Source organism: Salminus brasiliensis, chromosome 13, assembly GCF_030463535.1.
Source record: "Salminus brasiliensis chromosome 13, fSalBra1.hap2, whole genome shotgun sequence".
Classification (NCBI taxonomy): domain Eukaryota; kingdom Metazoa; phylum Chordata; class Actinopteri; order Characiformes; family Bryconidae; genus Salminus; species Salminus brasiliensis.
Genome location: NC_132890.1, coordinates 29,568,554 through 29,596,327, shown reverse-complemented (window position 1 = coordinate 29,596,327; position 27,774 = coordinate 29,568,554). Strand labels below are relative to the sequence as shown.

General features: G+C 42.3%; 1 protein-coding gene across 3 annotated transcripts; it reads right to left on the bottom strand.

Annotated features, from left to right (window-relative positions):
* Nucleotides 1-662: 662 nt before the first annotated feature.
* Nucleotides 663-27,774, bottom strand: mapk6 (mitogen-activated protein kinase 6). 3 transcript variants are annotated; one of them, XM_072694648.1, is made up of 6 exons: nt 27,603-27,774; nt 13,801-15,134; nt 5,281-5,425; nt 4,282-4,446; nt 3,923-4,124; nt 663-3,545 (listed from the first exon to the last, which is right to left on the bottom strand). In XM_072694648.1, the coding sequence occupies exons 2-6, from the start codon at nt 14,353-14,355 to the stop codon at nt 2,396-2,398; spliced, it is 2,217 nt and encodes a 738-aa protein (XP_072550749.1). In that variant the 5' UTR covers nt 14,356-15,134; nt 27,603-27,774; the 3' UTR covers nt 663-2,395. The 3 variants fall into 3 exon arrangements, with proteins under 3 accessions (XP_072550749.1, XP_072550748.1, XP_072550747.1); XM_072694647.1 differs by lacking the exon at nt 27,603-27,774 and adding an exon at nt 19,546-19,957; XM_072694646.1 differs by lacking the exon at nt 27,603-27,774 and adding an exon at nt 17,988-18,091.

Here is a 27,774-nt window from a genome sequence, read left to right as displayed (position 1 = left end):
TACTTCAAGGACTAGGCAAGCGTGGCGAGTGTGTGCGCACATTTACACATCGGTCAGAAATGGGTGCAACCTTGAAGTGGTAAATGCATTCATTAGAAGGGATGTCCACGAACATATGGACAAATAGTGTAGTAAAGTTAGCATAGAAGCTCCTGTTGTAAATTAAACCAGCACAGGTCAGAGTTTAAACATGCCTTGGCTGAGCGACTGTATCTGGGGACAACGATGGATATGGAGCTGGAAAACTAGGTCAGTCAGATTAAACAGATGTTTATCTGAAGTGTATCTGAAGCTGTTGAATGTGACGACTACTGCATTAAAATATGTATATTTTACTTAATTTATAAACCTCTACTAATAAGCTTTATGTTTTTTTTGTTATGCTGATCCATGTTGGTTTAGTCCCAATGTCGATATCAGTAGCTATGGACGTTGGATGTTTTTTTTTTCTTTAAGTTTGTCTTGTACTGTAGAGAAATTGTTTAATCAACCAATAATGGCATTGGATAAATCATGGCATTTGATAAATTTTGCAGCAAAATCTGCTGCTGGGAGTGAGAAACCTCAGTGCTGTAGAGGTTAATTAATTACCCATTTGTGTTGTGTTTTTTTTTTCTTTAACAATTTTTTTGCCTGGTGACAAAATTACACAACAAACTGCATTTTTGCTGGCCATTTTATTAATATTATTTTACAGGGGAACCAATGATAACAGAATGAAGCATCAGTACTTAAATACCACAAAAAGAAAAAAAAACAAACAAACAAATAAACAAACCAAAAAAAAAAAAGGGGTGGGGAGAAATAGTCCATAGATCTTCTACATGCTATACCCTTAACCTGTTTCAATCATGCTTGAATGGGAAGTGGGGGAGGGTTAAATAAAACAAAATGATTAAAAAAAACAAACAACATACAATTAAAATAAAAACTAAATGACAAGACTTCACCATTAACTTCGTTTTTAGGTGTACCTTCCATAGTTTTTCTTCCATGCACACAATTCTGATACACTTATAAAAGAAAAAACTAAAACACAAAATTAAGACTCTCAGGTGCATCAAATTTCATAAAGCCAAATTTCCTCTCGCACACAAAGCACCTATGGAAAAAAAGGTAACAATTGAATGATTTCCTCAAAAAAGAACTACTGCTGGAAATGGAGAGCATCTTTACAACTTAAAAAAGGAAGAGTAGCCTCCAGTCATTCACACACACTCCTGCATACATACACACACTCGCGCGCACAGTGTTGAAAAATGAAAGGATGGAAGTTCAATGCCTCAGTCGCCAAAGTCACATTGAAATTTACAACAACGGTTCTTTAAAATAAATATCTCACATCTGCTTAAAAATAAATTAATGATCTTAACACTTCACTATGGCAAATGCAAAGGTTTTCTCTTCTAAAAAAAACAAACAAACAAAAGAAAAAAAAAAAGAAGAGAAGAAAAGGACGCAGAGTCACTGCGCACTGAATGGTTGTACAGGGTGAATGTTTTGCAGAAAGCACTACAGCTCCGATACACTCCGTCTGCTGTTACCTTTTTGAGGTAGATAACACGTTTACGAACCTATGGGTTTTAAAACGGTTGCTCTGCTGGCATCGCGTTAACACAAACACGTTCGTTACAGTATGTTCCGGTCATCCAGGGACGACCTTCAGAAAAGGAGGGAAGAAAAGGAATACTCACATAAATATAAATGTTAGATATGGTGAATAACATTAAAATGAAGAAATAAAATTAATAACCAAGAAGAGACAGAAAACAGCTCATTTCATTTTCTGTCCTCTGCGCCAGTAAGCTGGAAGGCCACATTTTTTTGGGCCAAGGACAGAAACGTCAGTGACAACGTCTCCCTCACGTTTAGTGCATTCGTCCTCCCTCGCTTTCTCTCTGTTTGCATTGTATGTACCCCTTTTTCCTCTTCTTGTTATTGTGTTCCTTGTAAGCCTACCTTGCTTTTCTTCTTTCGCTTTCTCATATGTATATGAATCTACAGTACGCTGTGTGCAAATGGCATGCCAGTTTTTTTTTTTCCATTTCCTGTTTTAATTTACAAGAGAAAATTAAGCATGAGAGGGGTTCTGTGTGAACACTTGGTGAAGGTCATGAATGAATTCATCCAATAATAATAATAATAATAATAATAATAATATGATAATAATAATAAACAATAATTCTTAAGATTACCAAAAAACCTTTAAAAAGTAACCATATGTAAAAACGTATTAAATGATTCAAGTAAAATAATATGCTAACCTTATTTAAAAAACAACAAACAAAAAAAAACTTTTTTGGCGCTTGCCGCAGGTGGTTTGGAGAGGGAGGAGCTTGTGAAAAAGCAGTGACCATTTTATCAACATTAATTTGATAAACATCAACAAAACGGTTTAATTAAGATGTTTAAAAATGCTGCTGTAGGTCTTGTGGGCAATCTGAGGGGAGCATTTGACATGGGCCGCTGGTGTGAGCGTGGCCTGCAAGGACTTCAGTGGCAGGTCGCCAGGGATGGCCAGTGACTCCAGGACAATTTCTCCATTTCGGTCAAGAAACCCAGGTGTGCTTTCTTCCTGGGTGGTGGTGGTGGTGGTGGTGGTGGTGAGTGGGACGTCAGAGTCAGGGGATAAGTCTTCGGGTGATTCCGGGGGTGAGATCATGGTGCTTTCGTCCCGCTTACTGAAGAGCCGGTCCAAGTAGCTGGTGTACCCTCCACTGCCACTGCCTCCGAGATTGCCTTCTTTTTGGGCATCCCAGCAGGCCTCGTCAATCAGGCAGCAGCTTTCGTCCGCCCCCGGGCTTCCGTAGCTGTCCCACGGGCACGGTGGGCGGCTGCCCTGCTGTGCCAGGTTCACCTGGCACTTCTCGTCCTTCTCCTGGCTGACGGACTTGGACAGCTGGGATACAGAGGTGTTGAGCTCGTTCAGGAGGCCCACCTGGCTGGGCTCGGGCTGCAGGCTTAGCCTGATAGTGCCGGCTATGAAGGAGTCGAAATCAAAGCCTTGGCTCTGGTTCTGATGTTTCTCCTGCTGACGATCCTTTTCTGGTGGACTCTGGCTGAGGCCGTGGTGGTGACCAGCCTCCTGCAGAGCAATCTGAGCTTTGACCAGGCCATTCTTCTCACACTTGCTCTTGCTCTTCTTGTCTCCTTTCTCTTTACTCTGCTGCTCCTTCCAGTTGGACAGATCTATGATCAGCTTGGGCTCGTAATAGTGGTTCACCTCACTCTCCCGCCAGATTAGGTTGTCCAGATAGGATGGGGAGACTGCCTTGTAGTTGCAAGTGTGGCTGCACTCCAAGTCACAGTACTTGTTTTCATGATGGTCATCGTACTGCGGCCACGAGCGATCTGGAGGGAAGTCAAAGGCTGCTGGGTCGTCGTGAAACTTTTCGCTGTCTGCATCCGCATACTTGCGCGGGTCAACCTGCACCTCTTCGTCGTCTGTGACGTCCGAGAGGGCACGGGGGTCGCGCTGGACGTCCTCTGCCTCCGCCGTGCTGTGCAGGTGCCAGTCTGGCTCTGAAAGCTGGCTGTCGTGGTACCTGTGGTACAGGAACAGAACAGAGCTTTTAATTAGTCTGAAGAATGTTCCAGTCAAGCATGTTCATCAGGTCAGGAGAAGAGGGCCACAGCTATTAGAGAACTGCCTCTTTTGTCTTAACTTATATTGCTTACTCAATAGTCAAATTCCTAGTTAGCCCTGATCCTGGAGTACCCCTGAGCTTAGTTACAAGGAGATTGTTGCTTGACTCCTAATTGAACATACTGCACACCATATCAGTGTAAAAGCCATTATATACAAATCTATGTAGTGTACTGTGTATGAAGTAGTGTACTATACCTAGTACATTTGGAACTAATCAACTGTGCAATCAAGGCTGCACTCAGGTCAAGTCTTGTGCATGTGTACTTCTCCCACCTGTCCCAGTTGTAGACGTGGCTGTGGCTCTCGTCCATGAGCAGGATGTCATCCACTTCGTCCTCTATGTGGAAAGGGTGTGAGGACACCGGCTCGTCCAGAGGAAACGAGTAGTCGCTCATGTACGGGTGTGCCAGGGCCTCCTCTGCAGTCAGCCGGTCCATAGGGTTGAAGGTCAGGATCTTCTCCAGGAAATCCAGAGCTGTTCAAACAAGGAGAGAATGCTATTGATTAGTTTGGAGCACAAGTGACTTTTCTTTGATTGCAGTCTGTCTTGCAATCATTTGAGTCATGATTTTCCCGGGCTGTATTACTCTACGAGGGAGAGGGGGAGCTTGGTGCGTGCGAGAGATACTGACCCTCAGCGCTGACCCCTGGCAGCAGCTTGGCAAGCGGAGTGTGGGGTACGGACATGTCGTTCTTGATGAATACAGGGATAACGCTCTGCAGCTCCTGACGGTCCTCTTCATGGATCACAGGAATAGACTCCAGAATCAACTGCATCTGCTCCAACTCATGGGCACCTACAAACAAAAGCAAACATTTCAACCCTTTGAACTGCAACTTTGATGTTTACGTGGGCTCCCAATTAAATCTTTCTCCCTCACAACGACATCATTCACAGATTAGTTTCACAGTTACCATAGTTACTGCATAATTAAGTCTGCAGTTTAAATGGGGTTTAAAATGATTGTTGCACTCTTAGACGGCATAAATAAAATTCACACAAAATGCTCTTTTAATATTGATCTTGGACCCCTCAACATTGCTCTAGCCATACCGCACAGATACAGATGCTGAAAACAGAACCTCTTTAACTAGTATGCACACGTTTTCAGGCTGGTCAAAAACAGTCCCAACCTACTTTCCATTGAGTTTGGGTTTAGAGTTCACCTTAAAACTCATAAGGAAAACAGTTCTCCTCCCAGACTGGGAGGGGGGAATATCACCCTGGCCTAGATTACTTTATTCTACCTGCACCAAGCAGATCTACTTAATGGTAGCAGTAGAGATAGAGAGCGGTTCAAAGGGAACGACAGATGAAGCAAACAAATATTGTGGTCCAGTCCACCAAAACATGCAACTATTTTATAACCAATTAAAAGTATGCACTTATTCTGTGACATTGAATTTCTGAAATATTGGTTTCACTAAAATTACTTGAAATTAAATGATGCAATCAAATCGTGGTGAAAGGTGAAGATTTCATGGGTTGCTTTCTAGAGAACTGTAATCGACTTGGAGTCTAAAGCTTAAGCCTAGTGCTGGACTCTGGACCTCATAGGATTGGGTACTACTGCAATACAGATAACTACAGACAGACAAAAACAAACAAACAAAGGGTTTTATGGGCTGACCTGCGAAGAGTGTTTTCCCGGTGAGCATTTCAGCAAATATGCAGCCGGCGGCCCACATGTCAATGGCTTTAGTGTAGTTATTTGGGGAGAGGAGGAGACGTGGGGAGCGATACCATTTAGTGACCAGACCTTCTGACAGGTGACCCTGAGAAAGGCAGAGAGGAAAAGAAATAGGAGGTGAACATGTGTCATTCACAGAAAAAAACCAAATAAATCTACACAAACGCCACACATGGACAAAAGAATGCAAGAATATGCACAACTGATGCAAGTCACATGTTAAACATTACAGGAAACGTAAAAGGCGCTCTATAACGTGATCCATACAGTCATTGACAGACTAGATAACGGGTATGGAGTTATCTGTACTGTTCGATACTGTTAATATGAGCAATACAGTCAGTTATTGACAGACTGTAGAACACTAGAGGAATTGTAGGGGGGCGTGCTATATGGTTCTCAAATGTTCACATTATCCCCACAGTCATTCTGACAGACTGTACTAGAGGAAGTGTAGAAAAGTGGTTCCATTGCTTCACCGCTCCACAAAAGACGTTTTGTTGCTCAGATGAAGAGAACCGAAGAAGGCAGACTGGTTCGATGAGTGATTTGTGAATGACAGCTGCTAAAGATTAATCTATTATACAAATAACAGCAGCAGTCTTAGGAGAAACCGAGAGAAAAAGAAAGCAAGAAAGAAAGAGCACACAGAGTCAGACCGGGGACACCACCTCGCTTCCCAAAATACTGACGTCAAACGAAAGCTCCCGTTACCAGATTTACACTGTTCGAGCAAATGATCTAGTTTCAGAATCTTACATGATCCCACACTCCAGCACTCAGCGGAACCACAAAACACTCAATCATATCAGGCATGGAATAATGCCACCTTTCCTTTTTCAGTTTGTTCCCAATTTGATTGTTTCCACACCTGTGGGCAGGATGAACACACCAGCACACCTCTGTACCATAGCATGTAGAAGTCACCAACACTCATTGGTGCAACACACACACACACACACACACACACACACACACACACACACACACACACACACACACACACACACACACACACACACACACACCGCTGTTCTTTTATGCTCTTCAAAGACTTCAGAGTCCGCAGTATAGATGCTGCGGTGGTTATTTAGAGTGAAGGCTATTTCTGTCCCCGTCCGCGTTCCTTTCCTTTGATGCGTTCTTTAAAAGCACTGGACTGTTTCTAAGGGTCCAAAAACGACAGCACGCATGCACACACAAAATCAATTTTCAATGTCAAACACTGCTCTACTTAAAAACACAATAGTCCAATTTAAACCAACATGCTCAATAAGGGAAATGACCAGCCTACAATTATTAGGCTTAATAATTAGAATACTAATTATGTTCAAACAGGGAGTACCATCCTCCACTTCCAAGTTGTTTTTTGGCACCACAAGACCTTTTTACAAATGTTTTTTCCTTGTATCTGAATGTTATATATAAAATTTACATTTAAGCAGTTCAGTCATGGTTTCAGTACAACCATAGTACCACTGCTGTTTTTGAAGAAACCGCATGCATTTTATAGAAGGAACGTTAAAAAGGGTTTAAAATGTTGTGTAATGTTCAGAGTTGCTCAGAACTTCTGTCAACTTAAACAGATTACCTGAGAAAGGGATTTAACTGCATTCCAACCAGGATTTTACACTGCAACATTCCTGGGAACTAAGGCATGTTCACAAGGAAAGAGAAAAAGAAAGCAAGAAAAGGAGACAGACAGCAAATGTAAGAAGCAGACTCCACGAGTTCCAGCTACTTCAAAGCAGCTTGTATAACCTCCAAAACAACCAACAGAACAGGACAAATTAGGAGCAGCCATTAGCACAAGAGCCCAATGGCTACGTGAGCATGAGAAACAGGGGTATAAACAGGAGTATAAACCCCCGCAGACTGAGGGGCAGCAGAAACGCATTCTCTAGTAGGATGGATGGTCGCCCAATACTTTCAAGGGGAGTTGTAGCGGCGTGTCCACAAATTTTTAGAATGTACCTACAGCTCCAGCTAGAAGTTTAAATCTAGTCTGACCCTTTATGATCCTTAAGAAAGCAGGCCGCAGACAGCTGTGAGCCGTTTCTGTATTTTAACCGTCTCCGCCTGGTGATCTGTTTATCTAGAGCCTTTTTCTGGAAGGAAATAAGCAAAGCAAGCAAGGTATTCAAATGCATGACTACTCAAAACACAAGCAGCCCAGTCTAATTCACCACCTCTCAGAGCAGTCCAGACAGTTTTAACACTGGCTGATGGCTGTCTGGCTCGAAGTCTGAGCAGACAACAAACCAAAATTGTGCGTGGCTGAGTAGGGTTGCGGATTGGCAGTAAAAATGTGACAAAGAAGTCAGCCCCGATCAGAGGGCACCGTTTACTCATTCAGGAAGTGAGCTCAATAAGGTTTTACATAGAGTGCGGCTCAGTGGATGACTCACTCCGCTGCTAACGCCGAAAGCCTGTGTGAGTGTGTATTATTGTATTTAGTTCTCTGCGAGGACCAAATGTCCTCTTGACAGAAAGTCATGAACATCTTGCACATAAGGGACCACAGGACGAAACCAATTGCCTCCCTTAGCAACATTTACCAATTACGTACCAAAACATTTATTTATGACTTGGTTTAGATACAATCACAGTATGTTTGAGCAACAGTTTCACACAAGTCATTCAAAGTCCTAGGAAATACAGCAATGCTGTGCAGCATGCGTGTGTCTAAGTGAAACTGCTGTGACACCTTAAGGCATTTTCAGAAAGTCAAAGAAATCCACCCTTCTGCCTGTGCTTGTGGTGTGTGCCGAGGCAAATGAGTCACATGACCGGAGGGGTAAACCCAACCGCAGCCACCTGATAAAACGTAAATGGCAACTACTTGAAGCACCAGGTGTGAGGAAATAAACATGAGTTTTTCATTACGTCATAATCTGCTTTCCTTTGCAGGCATCATCAGTATTTCTACAAAACTGGCCAATTACATTCTCCAATAAATAAAATAATAGGCACTGGACAGTAGAAGTGTAACAGTATGTGTATAGTTCTAGACGAAGTGTGTGGGGGACGAAGATTGATGAGCGTAATGCGGAACCATATTTCATGACATCAACTGGAACAAACCAATTCTGGCTACTGCCTATTCAAAATAAATTTCTTAGCCTTTTCCTGTTGCATCAAACTTGTACTGTTCCATGAGGTCCAAACTGAAGTGCAATTTTTCATTACACTCCTACCGGGCAGATATTTGGATGTGGTCAATATAAGAAGCAGCTCCTATGTATTTACGGAGCTGTAGAAGAGCAGAATACTTAGTCAGTAGGGTCACAACATAAAACAGCAGCTGATTGTAGGTCAGCTTCTAACTGGGTGCTCACTGATGAGAACGCTCAGAAAACAGCCCACCGCAGTTGCAAGTTTAATGACTCAAAGACAAAACGTACAACATTTCGGCGCAGATTTGTTACAGGATTGGATCAGACTCATCCTTTTCCCTCTTTGGGATTAATGCACAGAGCTGACCCCTACAGAACAGCCTCAGACTAAACTGCCACATTGCGGCTCTAGTGCGGACCATCAACAAGCAACACTGAATACATTAACACATGCAGGAGCTTTATAACACACTTATACACAGTTTATTCCAACATAGACAAAACACTGAATACAGCATATGCTCACACTCTCACACTTTATTCTGACACCAGTGCCAACCCTCAGCCTGCATGGACAGAGATAAGGGATGAAAATAGAGCTGCACCAATATGGAAGCACATAGTTCCATGCCGAGGCCTATATTTGCCACTGCTGCAAGTGGGTTTGGATTTAGTGCCTATTCTAGGCAGGTTTAGCATCTCTGTGATACAAATACACATCCAATTTCCTCCCAATGATCAAACCTGCAACTTTCAAATGATAGAGGCAACACTTAATGGCTACTCAAGACCCCACATGATGGTGAAATATTGAAAGGAAGGGAAAAAGGTGGTGTTTTTGTGCATTAACACAAAACCCTATAATTTGTAATAAAAAAAACAAAAACTCTTTTCAATGCATTAAGATAAAATACTGAAAGTAAACAAAACCCCCCACCCCCACCACTCTCACATACACACCTAGCTAAACCGATTGTTCCTTACACACTCACACACTCTACAAAGAAGCATCAGTCAATAATTGTCTACCTTTCCCCTCAATCAACTACAGGGTTTACACGCTACGCTATGTTTTTTTTCCCCTGGGTGGGCTGCAGGTTCTGCACGTCTTCCATGCTGGCCTGAGTCCTTTCAGGGAGCTCCAGTAAACATTAGCTGTAGGAGGGGGTATATTTAACAGGCCAGAATTGCCCAGTTGTCCCCTCACAGTTAAAACCCACTATTACCTCATACCGGGGAGGTGGGGGGTTTGGAAGATTGGCAATCTCAGAAATGCGTGCATCCAACATTCCGAACCTGACGCAGCTGAATTGCCCCCCAGTAAACAGCCGCCCCGGTTAGGAGCAGAGCGGTGTATATTTAGCAGGTCAATACTGGACCCTTTATCGCTTTGTGCTTAAACGCAGCATTACTTCACCTCCCCAGCTCTTAGCAGTCACGAGTTTCCCTAACGTCGTCTGGATTGGTTCCAACTCCCCTCTGAAACAGAGCCAGCTCGACAGGTTGTGTTGAAGGAAGAAGGAAGCTGATCCCACCCCTTGACACAAAGTTAAGTGATTTGCTAGAAGGAAAGTCTGTTTTATATTTGAAACATGCCACCTTTCCAAAACAGGAGGAGCCTGGAATTCAAGCACATGCTTTGCTGTGCTCAGGCCTCGGTTAAAGCAACAGTCTGGTACAAAATCAAGTCAATGACTGACATGCGTTCAAATTTTTTTATTTATTTAATTTGCCAGAAACTTGGAATTAGGCATTTATATTATTGTATAAAAGATTTTGAAGCAGTTTTTAAGGTTTGGCAGTACTATTTTGCTTGTGTCGAAATATTGTGATCCATATAGTGTAGCTGCAAAGCATCAAAGTATGGTGATATTGTATTTCTAATTGTATTCTATTGGCCACCCATACTTAATACGAGATGTTAAAATCTTACCTTCATCGGAAATAAATTAAAACCATTAAAACGGTACACTTTAATGAATTCATTTATTGTTCACAACAGCACACTAAATACAGATAAACAGGAAAAATTACACGCTCTGAAAAGTAACTTGCAGTTAAGTGCTGAAGACCTGGCAACATCCACAATACGCTCAGAAAACAAATGTATTCTACTGTATCCTGATAACGACAAAGGTCAAGTGATGAGGCAAATGACGGCATGCAGTTGGCACCACTCCAATTGCTGTACATAAGCTTTAACTGCTTGTTAGCTACATTGACCATGTTGCTTCAGACAACAAGACTACAAATTTAGACTACGAAAGAGAACGGTGAAATCTTTAAGATGCTTTAATTGGAAGGATCACTTAAATGCCTGCTTCTACTGATCTATAACCAGCTCTTCAAAAGGCAGCCACCACTTTTAGCAGTTCAGCAATAATCCCCTGATCTAAGCAGTCTAGTGGCGGAAAGTTTTATCAAAGAGAAGACGACTTCCCGGAGGTGGCCCGGTGGTGCCAGCCACTCTGTGTGTGTGCGCCGTCACTGTGGTTATGATAGTGGAGACAAACCGGGACTGCGGTCTGTTTCCCACGGAAACTTCGGGCAGCCACCACAGAAGTGCTGAGTGGAGAGAAGGACCGTTTTCAAAGTGCGCACTCCCCCTGTCCGTCTGTCGGTCTCAGCACAAACAAAAAAGGTGCTTATTCAGGCCAGCCGGCACAGACAAAGATCTCGGCAGTCGGGACACGAGGAAAGGGAGGGGTAAATGGGGGAGATTTGGGGCCAGGGAGTGCACAGAGGGGATTTTTCTCCCTCCTCCCTTCAAATGCTTCTGTTCATATGAAACCAAACTTCAAAAGGCAGAGACAAGTAGTGAACCACCAGAAGTAGAGCTGAGCTTTACAAGGAAATGGGTAAAAACATCTGGGGGCCTTCAGAACAAGCTTAAACCATAATAACCAACGGTCCTCTCTTACCCCACACAGACGATCAGCTAAGAGATGTTTGGTGTCTGAAGTATCTCAGTGTTTACATTTTCAGTACATCAGACTATAAAAATGCAATGTTGCTTTTGGATTATCCAGCAGACTAAGTTAGGGGTGGGCAACTGAGGGAAACACTCTGACCCACCCACTAAACTCTGAAATAAATAGGAGTTAAATTTAACTAACCTTAAGCAGGAAACGCCCCCTAGGTTGTTCCCCACCCAGCTTTAAGTTAAAGCAACAAGTATTTACTGATTTAGCCTGCAAAGCTCACTAGCAGTTATTGGGCTGCCTTGTTGGTTGGACAACTACTCTTCGATGAGCAACATAAATAGTACCTCACCACATTCTGCATCCCTACACTGGCCCCACTGCTCAGTAAGAGATAACTCAGGGTGTTTGTGTGGGGTACAAAGCTACTGGAACAGCTTGAGCGGCTCTAGAGATCACGTGAGCATGTGAGGGAGGAGAGGCAATGACTAATCTAAGACACGTGTGAGCATCTCGCTGAAACAGCCGGAGAATTACCGCCGCTTGTGGCGTTGTCGGGAAAAACCTCCTTCAACCTACTTTCCAAAGCTTAGTCACATCAAGCTGAATGAAAAACATCAGGGGGGGGAAGCAAACAAACACATAATGCTGAGAAATACACACAGATCGGCACGAGGTGCAGCACCGCCCAGACACTGAATGATATCTTGGGTGTATTTTATAAAGCAAACCAACTAACTTACAGGAATACACCAATGCTTTCTCTGTCTGCTGCTTTTGATGGTAGCTGAGGGTCGATTACCATAAACAATTCCAACTAACAAAGAACAGAAAACTAGGGTAAAACGCTGGGTATGATTCACTGATTTTAAAATTCATTCCAGTGAGAGCTCAATTCATTGCATTTTTAAATAAAGTAAAAACAAGAAAAGGCTGAAATGAACCTCAACCAAACACCAGATGTTTCCATGGCCAGTTTGTTAGAGAATTTGCCATGGACACTTTATAAAACACAAACGCTGTGCTTTATAATATCCCAATCGAGCTCGAACCACAAGCTAATAGGCAAACCACAAGCTAATGCTGCATTCCAAGCACTCATTAGAAGGTTGTATATACTAGAGTATCAACCAGTAAATGCAAATTTAAGCTAGTTTAAGTACACAGCCACAAAAAACACCACTGGGTTCAATGTTTTCCCTGATGGAAAAGGAACAAGATCACATTATACACCACTTTTGTATCATCTAGAATTCTGAACTCCCCACCTCTAAATACAAATCCATAGTAGTTTCAGTTTCTGACATTACTCAAACACAACACACAAGCTAATATGCAAACCAAATGTTAATATGCAAACTATATGTTCATACACATTATTCCTGTGCACAATCCACAAGCTAATCTGCAATACGCAACATTAGGAGTAGACTCAATATCATAGTATCATAAGGTGCGTTCAGGCCGCAATTTCCGTTTTAGGCCATTTAAAGAACCAGGCAGGTCATGTCTGTGCCAATCGTAGTCCTGGGTTTTGTGCAGGAAATCGAGACATGTTCAGCGGGCACAAACTGATCGGTGTAATACTTAGGGCCGTAAGCTAATTCGCAACCCACGAGCCAATTCACAGGCCACAAGCTAATTAGCAGGAAACACGTTAAAGCACAGCCCATAAGCTAATACGCAGTCCACAAGCTAACATTCTGGATAATATGCCAGCTAATAAAACAAGATTGTTGCCTTCTCACTACACACAGGGAAACACATCCAAGATACTGTCTATAGTAAAATTGACTATACAGTCTGCCCAACAGTTAATGCCTTCTGATTTTCGAGAACCCACCTAAACTCAAAGTGTACTTAGCAACACACCCACAGTCGCTCACTTCTAGTAAGGAGTTACAGAACAAGCTTCCTTCCATAATAAAATGTTTCCATGTGCGCAAAAATGCACACCGTCCTCAAACTTCAGCATTAGGATTGCGTGGCCGGAGGCTGGGAGTGAGCTCACAGGAAGCAGAGGCATTATTTCAGGAACTGCAACACTGCTCAAAAGCCCTGTTAGCTTCCTGTCTCACGCCCATCATCACCCACAAACGCAAACCTCCACAACATCATACAGAAAAACAAACAAACACTGGCCCAGCTGACTCAGAGCAAACACTGGCAAACTAGCAGCACCAGTCTAGCTTTTCTTCACACCTTCAGTATTCTGAATATATTTAAAGCATATTTTTAAGCAAACTAGCTAAAGTATCAGAAGGTTAGTTCAAATCAACAGCTCTGTTTTCAGACATGGGTATGTGACATTAGTTTCAGCCCAACTAAAGACCCGGATGACTGGCAGGCCGTGTTTGTGCCCGTCCAAAACCTGTTCAATGAGCACAGTAACAGTCTTACTGCTTACATTCAAACAGGCCTACCTTGTGCGAGTAGTGGGGGTCCATGATGCGGGCCAGGCCGAAGTCTCCGATTTTGAGCACAAGGTCCTCAGTGTTGACGAACAGGTTGGCAGGTTTAAGGTCTCGGTGCAGGACGTTGGCCGAGTGGATGTACTTGAGGCCGCGGAGCAGCTGGTACATAAAGAGGCGGGCATGGCCCTCGGAGAGCAGGCCCTGTTCCAGTACCTTGCACAGATCTGTCTCCATGTACTCCTGCACGATGTAGACTGAGTTGACCTCGGTCAGCGAGGTCACATCCTCAGTCAGCCGCCGCCCGCTGGGACCCAGAGTCTCGAACACCTTGACGATGTTGTCATGGTCGAGCCTCCGGATGATCTTGATCTCACGGAGCGCGTGCTTGACACTCTGGGGGTCTGTCAGGATGATTTTCTTCACAGCCACCCGCTTGTCACAGTCCGTGTCCACAGCAGAAAACACCAGACCATTGCCCCCGTAGCCCAAAGGCTTCAGGTCCATGTAGCGAGGGCCCAGGTCGAACCCGTGAATGTTCATGAGGCTTTCGAACTTCTCCGCCATTATTAATTGAAATTTCCTGTTTAAATTCAATGAAGCTGTGCCACAGTTGGTCACAGGTTTAATGGACCAAGTTGTTTTCGATATGGAAAGGGCACACAGGAATTTGCTCTTAAGATTTTGCCCTGTTGATTTCTGATATAAGCATAACACAGAGGGGGTGCCCTTCTGTTTAGCCCTGAAAAATCCTAATAACTAGCTGTGTTTTTTTTTCCTTGCAAAACAGGCACAAGCTATTGAGTGCTTCAGTGCTTCCTTCCTCTCACAGCATTCTAATAGCAAAGCAGCAGGAGGACTATCTGAATATGTTGCTAGAATGTGTCATTATTGTTAAAAATAATAATTTAAAAGAAAGAAAAACTTCCAGGCTTCCTTTTCTTCTAAACAAGGGGGCTTTCTTTTTAATTTGTTTTCCTACTAAACAATTTCTCTCAAATGGAATGAATTTGGGGGCTAATCAATAATCTCTGTGGGTAAATGAAATAATAATAACGAAAGTGTTGACCAGCACAAGCATCCTTACAGTGCCGATACATTCAGTGTATGACTCGCCCTGAGCAGCAGCATTATCCTAATGTGCCTAACAATTATAAGCACAACTTTAGATTAGATTACTATGCTAGCCTTTTCTCCCTTTCCTCTTATCGTCTGTCCTAAAGCGCCGGTGTCAGAAAATGGAAGAGTCAGCCGACCTCAGCAGGATCGCTCTCCGTCACTGATCAGGTGGCTCGAGCTCACCGCAGTCGCAATCAAAACTATCCTCCATTTTACATAGATGTTTCCTGAAACAAAACACAGTAGAAAAACAAATTAGCAATTTATTTAAATATTAGATTGTTGCTTCTCAGGGGGTCAATGTCCAGACCCCCTGTCAGCAGTACCTTCTTGTTGAAGTTATAAAGAGAGTTTTAGCCTGGACAGCTTTCCACAGGGCAATACAGGACAGCCCATTAGAAAAGAGGTCATTCACATACACACACACACACTAACAAAAACCACCCATTTTATTTTAAGGATTAACAAGATCTTAAAACAAGCATGTGAAAAGGCATAATATATAAAAGTCACGGAAGCGTTACATACTGACCCTAAAAACTAAAATTTAAAGGCTTTCATTTGAGTGAGAAGCTTTCACACGCCTAGAAAACAACCCAAATTCTATGTTATTTTAAAGTAGGTGTGTTTGTGTGTGTATGTATAAACCCTAACCGGCTCCTGTTACTCTGATGAGGATGACCACAGAACAAATAACCCCTCAACAGTCTAGACAAGTGTAAACAATGTATAAAATATCAACTCACAATTACGAGTCATTTCCATTACACACTGTGTGTGTGTACTGGTTCCTATTACAGTTCTTCTGGTTGAGCTCTAAAGCACTAATCTCATCCATACAAGCCTGTTTCGCTATGGGCCTTTGAATATAGACAAGATTTTAAGACTGTATTTATATTAAACTGAAACCGATTGTAAAACAGCTTATAAATAAATAAAAATATATACAAGTGCTTTAAAATAGGATATTGAGAGAGGAGTGTGAAGTGTCCCTCACACTTGATTTGACCCTACATGAGATTATTTTAGTGGGTTAAGGGAGGGTTTAATCACATTTCCAGATAATTTCAGTGGCAGGTCTTTAAAAAAATGGTATTTAGCAATAAAAATGTATGTTTAATATTTTAAGAAAGCTACATTCCTCATAATACTGCTTATGTATTGCTCAATATTGTTGTTTTTTCATATAAAATACTATATGTAGGCTTCTGCCTACCAGTGTTGGTTCCCCCATTCCTGTCAGACCAAATCTCCAACTCTGCTGGAAGCCACGGTATCTAACCACACATTTCCCTTGACATTTTTGGCATATTGAATAAAAATAAATAAAAAAAAAAAAAAAAACACTTTACAGACGCAGCAAAACCAAAGAGACTCGCCAAACTTGACATATAACAGCAACACACTGTTTTTATTTTGTAAAGCAAAATCTAATACCAAAGTGGGCTTGGAAAGCGGATTGGATTTCCGTTTGTGTCCAGCTGTGGCTACAAAACATGACCCAAAGGAACATAGTGGTTGGTGTGCGGTAGCGGACAACCCCTTATTCCTGTGGCAGAATAAGAGGCCTTGGGCAAGGCTCCGAACACAACACTCTCCAATACATGTAAATCACTCCTGTATTAAATAATCAGCAAAACACATTTCTGAACTTTACCTGAACGGAAACCCAGTCAAAACTAGACATGTAGACACAGCCAATCAGAGTAAAGTGGGAGGTATGGTGGGTGGGATCTTTACTGAGGCCACACCTACATTTTTTTTGCTAATTATTTTTATTATAGGACCAAAACTATTTGAGAACAGATATAGATCTATAGAATATTCTGAGCTCTGAAGACAAGACACTCTCAAATATCAAAAACCGAAAACCACAAGTCAAAAATGGTACCAAATAAACCGTATCGCTGCTCCACTATAAGCCGAGCTGCTGCTGTGTAACCCAGCCACGTTGCACCTCTTCAGGACGGAAATAGTAGAGCACTGCCCGACCATTTTGTTGGCAAGAAAAAAGGAGAACGCGTGAAAATTACGAGCAACATCCTCAGTTCACAGCACAGGGGCAGCTGTGAACGTGGCTTATAAAACAGGTGGCCGAAGACAGCCGCCAGCTTTCCAGGTTTATATTAACTTAACTTACTCAATGACCAGCAGCTTAGCTGCCCAAGTCATAAGACCAACCAAACGACATGCCAGCTCGCCCATTTAGCCACACCGGGCTACCCAATGGCCCTAGCGGGGTTGTTGGGCGTTCAATAAAGCAGGGAAGACATAAACCGAGTTAATAGGGTCGATTAAAACAAGCCAAACTAAAGAAGCCAATATTTCAGTCACCTTAGAGCCAGAACTAGGCAGCTAGCTCTAGCACTAGCACAGCTAGCTATCTGAACGTTAACGTACGGGAGCTGTCGTTTCGTGTGCATTGCCAAATAGTGCCTATAACTAAAGTTTAACTTTAACGTTATTAGCTAGCTAACCATAAACATGATAAAAGCGTGTCTTAATATGGAAACGATTAAAATAATTGTAGCTAATACGCAGCGGAGAGTTTCACAAGCTAAGCTAGCTAGCTAAATACACACGGAGATATGCTTAAGCCCTCAGCCAGCTGGCTGGGCTTTAATTCAGCTTTAATTAATTATAGATAAATTAAACAATATAATACAGTATAAAATATGAGCGTTTTCAGCTTTAGCGCGGGTTAAACTGTGTTTATGTGCCTCTACAGTCGCCATAGTTACACAGACATCGAGGAAAAACGGGGAAATTCGCTAAAACGTTAACAAATAACATCCTGAAAAGGACGAAATGCCGATTTCAGCTAAACATCGCTGATGTACGTTATTAATACGGTTATTTAAGGCCGGCTTTAACCGTCCTCTTTGTTTTTGGCTGTGGAAAAAAGGGAGCCGAACAAAAGAAGCCCGTTGTTAGCAGGCTGTGCTAACGGCTAGCCCAAACAACCGAGTCCGCCGTTCACGTTTATAGATAGCTAGGTCCGAAAAACACGAACACACAGCATATGTACACCACGACTGTCCGTTAAACGCAAAATAGCGGAGTTGTATACAATAACTTACTATTCTCGTCCGTCTCATTTAGGCTTTTCTGCTAACCGAGTCTGGCCGCACTGCCTCACTCCGCTCCCTCGGTCTTCCGAGACTATTCTAATCGCCATTCACATTATTGAAGCTATGCGGAGTGGGCGGGGCATTCAGATTAGGTGCGACGGTGGGCGGAGCTCTCGGCCCGTTCTATCTGAAGCATGCGTGGGATGATTATTCAGATTAGTTGAGCGATGGGCGGGGCATTCAGATTAGGTGCGACGGTGGGCGGAGCTCTCGGCCCGTTCTATCGGAAGCATGCGTGGGATGATTATTCAGATTAGTTGAGCGATGGGCGGGGCATTCAGATTAGGTGCGACGGTGGGCGGAGCTCTCGGCCCGTTCTATCTGAAGCATGCGTGGGATGATTATTCAGATTAGTTGAGCGATGGGCGGGGCGCTCTCGCTGTAGTCGTGCGCATATGGGCGGAATATACCGGTAGGTCTGAACCGCGGGCGGAGCGCTCTGATCTGTAGCCGTGGAAATGTGGGCCGTCTATGCAAATGTTCGTAGTCATGCCAACGTGGGCTGAGCGGTTGCGTCAGTCATTCACGAACTGGAGGAGCTGCGGTGACGAAAGGATTATGGCGGTAAATTCAAAACTCCAGCAAAACACCTAAACATCAACCTGCTGCGAATTAAGTTAAAGATTTGCCAAAGCTGCGATAATACACCAAAAGTATGCACATAGATTTTAATATTAGTCGTAAATATTAAAGCATCTATTTACAGCTTCTTACTGCCATTGTTATGAAGTTTATTTCTTATTTAGTTTCAACTTCATACACACAGCATGAGTTATGTGCATATAAACGAGGAAGCAGGGGGCATTACGTAGATTATTACAAAGTAATCTAGTCTTATTGTTAAATACATATTTGATTAAAGCATAATGAGCATAAACACAAGTGCAAGTGAAAAAGCACTAGTTTTGCTGGGGGGAAGAGGCTTCAGTGAAAAGACTGCAAGGTGTCGACCTGCCTTTAGGGGCAGAGAGCAACTGCAGCTGGACACAATGTTCCTCCCCTGATCTTCAGGCTTGTTTTACTTATTTAAATATAATAATAATAATAATAATAATGATAATGACAACAATAAAACAATTACAATTGCAATTAGTGATGGCTTTAATAGCAACAATAAAATATTAATTTAAATAAACAGTAATAGTGTTATCAGTGGTGACTTTATAAGTGATAAACAAATAATAATGCATTAATAATAATTCTTTCTGCTTTAATTATAATAATATTAATAGACAATCACATCCATTGTCTATTAATATTGCCAAGATGTCATATTGTCTGTTGTGTTTGCATGCATTTGTCCCTCTAGTAATGTAATAAACAGACCCAGGCTTCAGCCACTCTGTCAGCATTACCTGACGTGTATAATAATCCCTGCATAGCTCTCCGTACCAATGGTCTGTGTTAAGCCCCCTGTGAATAAAAGACAGTCTATGCAACAATCAGGCCAGTTCACCATGTAGCTACATACAACAAGCTGTCCTGTGTTATTTAGGGAGTTACTCACTGCAGCTGTGCTGAGCAGCGCTTCACCTCCTCATGCGTTAGCACGCAGGCTTCACCGCAGCCTGCACTACGTTTATTGGCATTGAGGAAAGCCGCAAGATGACACAGGGCCTCCGACAGGGACACAATAAGAGCGTTTCTGGAATATCCCAGCGGTTTTATCCTCAGTAAAGCTCCGTCACTGTTGCTGCTCGTCCTGCCTGCGCATTTGCTGCGCAATTACCCGTGACGACGCTGCACAGAAACACAATCATATACAGTAGTCCTCCTCCAGCAGACAGACAGGGCTCACAGCAGCCCCGAACAATATACAACACACACACACACACACACACACTGAAAAACACTGTCCAAGTGACCGCACAGCCTTTCTGCGTATGAGCGCCGCTGCAGCTGATGTGATGAATGGACAGCAGTGCAGCAGCAGCAGCAGCAGCGACGGCGCAGGGCGATCATGCTAATGCCCATGTGCTCCAGCCAGCGCTGCAGCACTGCGCATGCGCAGTTTAGATGTACACTACACAGACACACAAGTGCTGATGTGCTATTGTGTATTGGTGTGTGTGACAGTGAGTGTGTATTGGTGTGTGTGACAGTGAGTGTGTATTGGTGTGTGTGACAGTGAGTGTGTATTGGTGTGTGTGACAGTAAATGTGAATGCTGCCATATTAGTGTGTATTGGTGTTTTGTACATGTGTTAAATACTGCTGTGTATTGGTGCGTGTGTGTGTGTGTGTGTGTGAATGCTGCCATACTAGTGTGTATTGATGAGTATGTGTGTAAATGCTGTTGTGCTAATGTGTATTTGCATTTGTGTGGTGTGCGTGTGTGTGTGTGGTGTGCGTGTGTGTGTGTGTGTGTGTGTCCTGCGGTGCTCCTGTCACAACCCTTTTAACTTGAAAGGAACTGCCCATTGACTCTATTAGAAGTGAATTCTGAGTCAGCAGGTTTTCTTCTCTTTTCTAAGTTCAGGGAAACACTTCAAAACACTGTATCTGAGAACAGACTTCACAGTAGAGAACCAGCAGATCTGAAGTTTAAGAATGGAGATTAGCTAGAACAGAGATTTTACTGTTTATAATAAAAGATGCAGTGTGTGTTACTACACGTGAAAATATAAGTACATATATATATATATATATATATAAAGTATTAGTTTGTTCTCATATTGGTCCCTACAAAAACCTAAATACATACACACACACACTCGTGTACCACCATGCGGATAAACGGCGCATGCGCTCTCCCTACAGCACTACTTCTCAACCCTTCCATAAGATCCCCCCACACTGCAGTGTAATTACTATCCTGCTCTGACAGACTGCTGTTAATAACCTAAATCTAATACTATAGGATACACTCAACACCCAATATAATGTTACACTCAGTGGCCACTTTATTAGAAAAACCTACCTTGTGTTTACATTATGTGGCCACTTTATTTAAATACCTTCCATTGTACTGTACATCCTCTGACTGGCCACTTTATTAGAAAGGCCTACACTGTGCTTCCACTCCTTGGCCATTTAAGAGGAAACCACCTTTTTTACTTTCCGTTACTGTCCACTTTATTAGAGCTCCAACCTATTGCTTTCACTCATTGGCCACTTGCTTGTGCCTCCACTATGTGGCCACTTTATTTGAACACATTCCCTTGTACATCCTCCCACAGGACACTTTATTAGAAACAGCTATACTGTGCTTCCATTTACTGGCCACTTTATTAGAAGCATGTTCCTTGTACGTCCACTGACTGGCCACTTTAATGGAAACAAGACCTCTTCTAACTTTCAATTACTTTAATTCACTGGCCACTTCATTAGACATCTACTTTATTAACATCTAGACACAGGGGACGGGTTTCTGATTAAGTGTCCAGGGAGTGTTGAAGGAGTGTAGAACAGGGAGGGTGCAAATAGTGGCTCAGACACACACACACACACACACACTAATCTGCACAGGAATAATCTGGCTGAGTCTTTGGTCACCTGCCTCCGTCCGTCTGTGTCTCTCTATATCCGTCTGTCTCAGCGAATGTCTTCTGTCTCCTTCAGTCCTGTCAGTGCTAAATAAATTACAATTAAAAAGTGTCCCCCTTCATTCCTAGTCGATCAGTCACCTGCTTCATATTGCTCAGTAATCTCTTGTACATGTTCTTAGGTGGTTTAAAACTGTAACACCACTTATCTAACATAAGTGGGCTACAGTATGAACAATGTAAGCTGCAGGATGGCTGCTACTGTTTTTAGCTATGCTAACATGCAGAAGTTTAGTAAGGCCAAAGGAGGGAGATTGTGTAAATGTGTCTTTTCCCTGAACGATTAAAGTGCTGTTACTCTTTTGAGAAAGAAACATCCTGTCTTGTGAAAGACACACTTTTATTGTGTGTTTTGCTCCTTAGGTGTGAAAGGTGACCTCGTTAATGACCCTTCAGTGGTGACACATACGTTGCGCAATCCAAAGGCCGGGTTGCATTACGCTTCATTAAGATTTCAGCAGTGGAAGACTATAAGCAGGTCAGTCATACTCCAGTTATCCCCAGACCTCTATTCACATTCAACTGTCATTTAAAATACATGGCCAGCCGACACTGAGGAACCTCAATAGACAATGTAATGGTAGATCAAGACCAAACGACGCTAGCATAAAGTCAGGGTCACAGTTAGACCTTCTTATTTACTCAGTGTTGTAGGCTAGCTTACAGGGTGAAACCGAGACGTAGCTGGTGAGTTGCATAATTCCTGTGCAACTGTGGAGTCCCATGAAGCAACTGAACAATAATCAAAGTCACATAGTTGTAGCAAGTTTTAGTGCTCATATTCATTTTAGATGATATCATTCTCTCATATAAAATCATGTGTGGTGTGTTTGTAAAGCTTTCATTTGTGTCTTTAGCTCTGTTTGGATCAGATTCGTTTATCAAGGGGACGTCTGTTTTAAAATTCCAGTCCAATGATGAAAACTGCATCCGAACACCAACACAATACGATTACCACAGGATGAGTGAGTATGAGAATGTTCACATTACACGGCCACATAATTACATCCAGCTTGTGACCAAATGGATCCCTTTTACACCTGGTCGTAAACACACCCAGACACATTGAAACTGATACCAATCCGATCCCTCAAACCACTTCAGGAGGAGGTCTGAGACGCATTTGAGCCACATGTTATAGCAGTGTAAACACATTCAGCTCTCCAAGACACATCCCACAACCTAATCCCCTCCCAGTACAGCCCAAAAACAGCAGCAATAAGTGAATCTGCATAGTCCATCCCACACCATGATCAGATTTCAGTCTAACCGGAGACGCATTTGACTACCAAGTGAGAATGCATGTGGCTAAAATCCTAACAAGGATACAATCGGGATACTAGTCACATGAAGTGAGCGCCACTGTCCTGTCATAGGAAGAGTCGCGCCGCCATCCTTGCTACTCTGAGCTTGGCATGTCAGAAACTGCAGAATGTAACTATAGTGAAGCAAGCAGGACGATGCTCACGAGAACTGAATAGCACTGCGTAACCCGAGTCATATATGTATAAAAACCTGTACCATTACTCTACCACCTCAGTCCACATGCTTCTCAATCTCTCAGGATTTACTTTAGGGGTTGCTTAAAATGTGAATTCCACTTCTTGACTATAGGGGGAGCCTAAGAGCGAGAAATGCCAATTCTCACATAATGCTGCTTTAATTCAAGCTAGTGCTGGTTAAAATAGGCTAACTTTAGTTATTAGTGCAAAGTACGCAATAACTGCCCGAGGGTCCTTGGGGAGTGAAATCAGTACAGGGATGTGAGACTAGGCTTTAGCCGATATTGCAATGTAACTTGGTCAAATTTAGAAGTCTTATTGACCGTTAGCTTTACATGCAAATGTTTGCTGTCATTCTGTGTTTGTAAACATTTATTTTGGTAACTCAGCAATTTTAATTTAAATTTTGACCAGAAAGGTTTAACATTTAAGCCCCTGTATGCTCTTTTTAATGATTGTATTTTAACTATTATTAGTAGTTTTTGTGACACATTTTCTATGGACTGGCAGAGAAAAAAATTATGTTGGCCTTTTCTGCTGAACTATTTTTTCTATAGTTTTCGTCTATTGTATTTAGGTTGGCACCTACCTAAATAAAGCTTTGAACGTGATCAGCTTTAAATCCACTACTTTACCTATAACCTGCTTTCCCCAGCAAACAGCATGTAACTACTCCCGTGTTAATCAGCTTTGGTTTGCCAGTCATTTAAACTTCATGCTTGTTTAAACTTTAAAACATGTACACAAACACCAAAGAGGCTGGAGGCTTATTCTCCAGCTTCTTACAGGAATTTTCTATTCCACCTTAAATGGTGCAGAACTACAGGAGGATGAGTGTAGCTGCAGTGCTATTTTAAGGTGGAATCTCAGCTTTGCACTGCAAGATTAGCGCATGGCAAATTACATTTACATTTATTTTAAAACGTATATATGAGTTTTATATTAAATACATATGTTATTATACGATAATATAATGGGATCTATATTAAAAACATGCAAAAACAGCCACTGGCAATCATTCTGCAATCTGACACGCCCTCACAGTTCTGAGTGGGCTGCATCTTGCCATTTTTAGAGCATTTAACTATGATTAAACTGCATTAATGTATACTGAGGCATGTCTGTAATATTACAATAAATATTGAAATATTTCAAACCAGTAGACAGGGGCTTTTAGTAATAACTGAGCCATAGGAGTAGAGGGCCATGAGCGTGGTGGCTGCAGCCATGTATTATTGGTCATCTTAACCTTAGCTAGCTTGGTGGCTAGTTAAGCTCAGCAGTTACCAGGAAATTGTGAAGCGCTGGTTTGTTTGTTGACGGATAAATTGCTGAATTGCAGGAGGGTTTACAGTGCACAATACAAGTGGAATTGTCAGCACATAAAGCCATCCTCAGAAGGTTTATTGATATGAGTTTCACAACAAATATGATTGGAATTGTACGTCAGTGAACATTGTGAATGTTTGTACTGGGTTATCTAGATAACACGCCACTGTTCTGAGAAATACAATGTGGGTTAAAAGATTGCGTTATCACCCAATTTACTGTTTTTTTATGATTTCCTCAGTGATGAGTTGGCTTTAAGCAAACAGTGTTTACGGGCTGACGTAATTTCTGAAGCTCAGCTGTGTACAGAAGGTCAATGAAGATGAGTTTGGTATGTGTAAACTATCCCTTTAATGTCAGATAATTGCATGCTTTGGGTAACCAATGGTTGTTTCTCTGGCTCACAAACACACACACATTTAGGCTCCAGTTCTTCCACTGGTCAGTAAAAGAGAAGGTGGATTATATAAGTGTCACACACACACACACACACACACACACACACACACACACACATACACACACACACACACACACACCCCTTATCTGTCCTGTCTCCAGGAGTCAGGGATTGAACTTAGCGACCAAAACACTAAACCCACTGCAAGAATGCTCCACTGTCTATGCTTTACATAATCTTTGGAGTCCAGTGGACTGCCCACACTCAAACACACGCTCCAGCATCCAGCATTGGACTCACAGTGTAGTCACATGTGTTTACATTTGCTTTGCTGTAATGACACTGTACCCGAGCAGCTCTCTATAATTCTCAAATGAAACCAAATCCTATGAACTGTATTCTCTCATTGTGCTCTTATTTACTGCTGTGTATTTTTCTGTTCTACTGTCTTTTTCACAGAATAAGAATAAGCCTACACTTTTACTGTTACTCTGTTACACCACCAGTGTAATGACGCATCATCTGTATGGCTTTCATTGGTTATACTGTAATTTAAGTACCAAATTTAACACAATGCTTTAAACTGCAGGCTTATTATTCAGCAGGGTATCTTATGGTTTGTTTTTGGGTAATTCATGTTATCATTATTATTCTTCACTGGCCTTCCCAGTCAGGTCCCAGGATCTGAATCCAATAGATCTCTTCCGGGATGTGGTAGAACGGGGTGTTTTGTGAGCAAAGGGCGGCTCTACACAGTTTTAGTATATCCATCCATCCATCCATCATTGATCCACTTCTTCCTGGTCATTGTCATACCCCCTGGACAATGGACAGGGCCAGTTCATCACTGGGTACCACACCCATTCACAACTAGAGGCAATTTGGCATCGCCATGTGTTTAGTAGGAGGTGGGAGAAAACTGGAGGATCCGGAGGGAACCCAGTACCCCAGGCCCCTGGAGCCACCTAGCACTACTATAGTTTTCTAATAACGTGCTGGGTGAGTATACAGAGCTGACCTTTCGAGGCATGGACTCCACAAGACCTCTGAAGGTGTCCTGTGGTACCTGACACCAAGATGTCAGCAGTAGATCATTTAAGCCTTATAAGTTGTGAGGTAGTAGGGCCTTCATGAATTGCATCAGTGACCCTTAGGTGCCCATGACCCTGTCGCCGGTTCACCGGTTGTCCTTTCTTGGCGCACTTTTAGTAGGTTCTGACCACTGCATACCAGAAAACAACCCACAAGACCTGCCTGATGTTTTGGAGATATTCTAACCCAGTCGTCAGAATTTGTCACGATCACGATTCTTACACTTGCCAACTGTTCAATCTTTTAACACAACACCTTCAAGACTGACTGTTCACTTACTGCCAAATATATCCACTACTTGGCAAATGCCACTGTAGATGAAGATAATCAATGTATGTGTTTTCTGATAATGATTCCCACCCTTTCACCAGAACATCAGCAGCAGCAGCAGCAGCACACTTTCAGGAAGGAGTCAGGAGTTAAACATAGGTTGGAGTTAGTCAGTCAGTACAGGAGTTACGACCTGCAGCACTTGCACTGTGACCGTGTGTGTGTACAGTCTGTTCCCTTAGTAGTGTCTCAGTCTGCCACTGTAAAGCAGATACCCAACTCTCCAAATACCCACAACACACTTGAAGGAGTGTGTGTGTGGATATGTCTTGTGTTCTTCAGGTATATATTCTATTGGATGTTTCCTGGACTCTCTGTTAATGACTGTAATAATGTAATTACTGTTGTTCTGCTTGTTTGTATTTTACATTATTTGTGTTATTAATTGTTTTGCCAATAATGTAACCAGCAGCCATCCATTCCAAAAACACTCATTAACTTCACTTCTGTCTGTGTGTGTGTGTGTGTGTGTGTGTGTGTAAGAGAGAGAGAGATGGTGTGACTTAGAGACTATTTGTGAAAGACAGAGACTGTATGTGAGAGAAAGAGACTGAAGAGAGAGAGAGGCTAAATGTGATAGACTAAATGAGAAATGTATAAGAGAAACTAAACTGAGAGTATATGTAAGAGAGAGCCCAAATGTGAGAGATCAAATGTGAGAAACTAAACATGAGAGAGAGACTAAATGAGACTAAATGTGAGAGAGACTAAGGGTGAGAGACTAAATGTAAGAGAGACCAAAACGTAAGACTAAATGTGGGAGAGACTAAAGGTGAGAGACGATATGTAAGAGAGACTAAATGTGAGAGACTAAACATGAGACACTAAATGTGAGAGACATAAATGTGAGACTAAACATGGGAGAGACTAAATTTGAGACTAAACATGTGAAAGACTAAATGTGGGAGAGACTAAATTTTTGACTATATGTAAAAGAGAGAGTCTATGAAATATGAGAGACTTAGTGACAGAGGTCATATGAAAGAGAGAAAAAGACTAAATGTGAGAAAAACTGAGACTCAGACACTGTGAGAAACTGTGAGAGAGACATATTAATAAACATACGAATATTTACGTTTTATTTTGATCACTTTTGCAATCAATATTTTCATCACTATTCATATTAATCACTCTTTTATTTGTTTTTGCAGCAGTTGATTATTATAGTGCTGCTGAATGCAGCTGAATCCGAATCTCTCCAGTTGGGAACAAGTGTGAGTGTGTGTGTGAGGTTCCTGAGGGCTGTTCTTGTTCTGTATTCTCTTATGAAACACTTGGAAGTATCTTTTCATCACCACTCACCACTGAAGCAGAGAGAGAGAGAGAGAGAGAGAGCGAGAGAGAGAGAGAAAGAGACATTGACTTACCATGCAGGAGAGAGCCTAAGGTATCCTGCAGCAACATTTTCCAAACTCTCAGTTATTAATCCATACAAGTGCAAAAACAGGGTCCACAGTGGTCGGTAATATCCAGTGCGGTAACTCAAAGCGTCCAACAGCAGGTTGGAGGTCAGTCTGAGTCCAGTGTGTGTGAAAGTGT

Excerpts from the sequence above, each read along its gene's own strand:
- mapk6 (XM_072694648.1), bottom strand. The coding sequence starts at position 14,355 with ATGGCGGAGAAGTTCGAAAGCCTCATGAACATTCACGGGTTCGACCTG. Across the intron at positions 4,125-4,281 it reads GCCAGGGGTCAGCGCTGAGG|CTCTGGATTTCCTGGAGAAG; the intron begins GTCAGTATCTCT and ends TTGTTTGAACAG. Across the intron at positions 3,546-3,922 it reads CACGTCTACAACTGGGACAG|GTACCACGACAGCCAGCTTT; the intron begins GTGGGAGAAGTA and ends CCTGTACCACAG.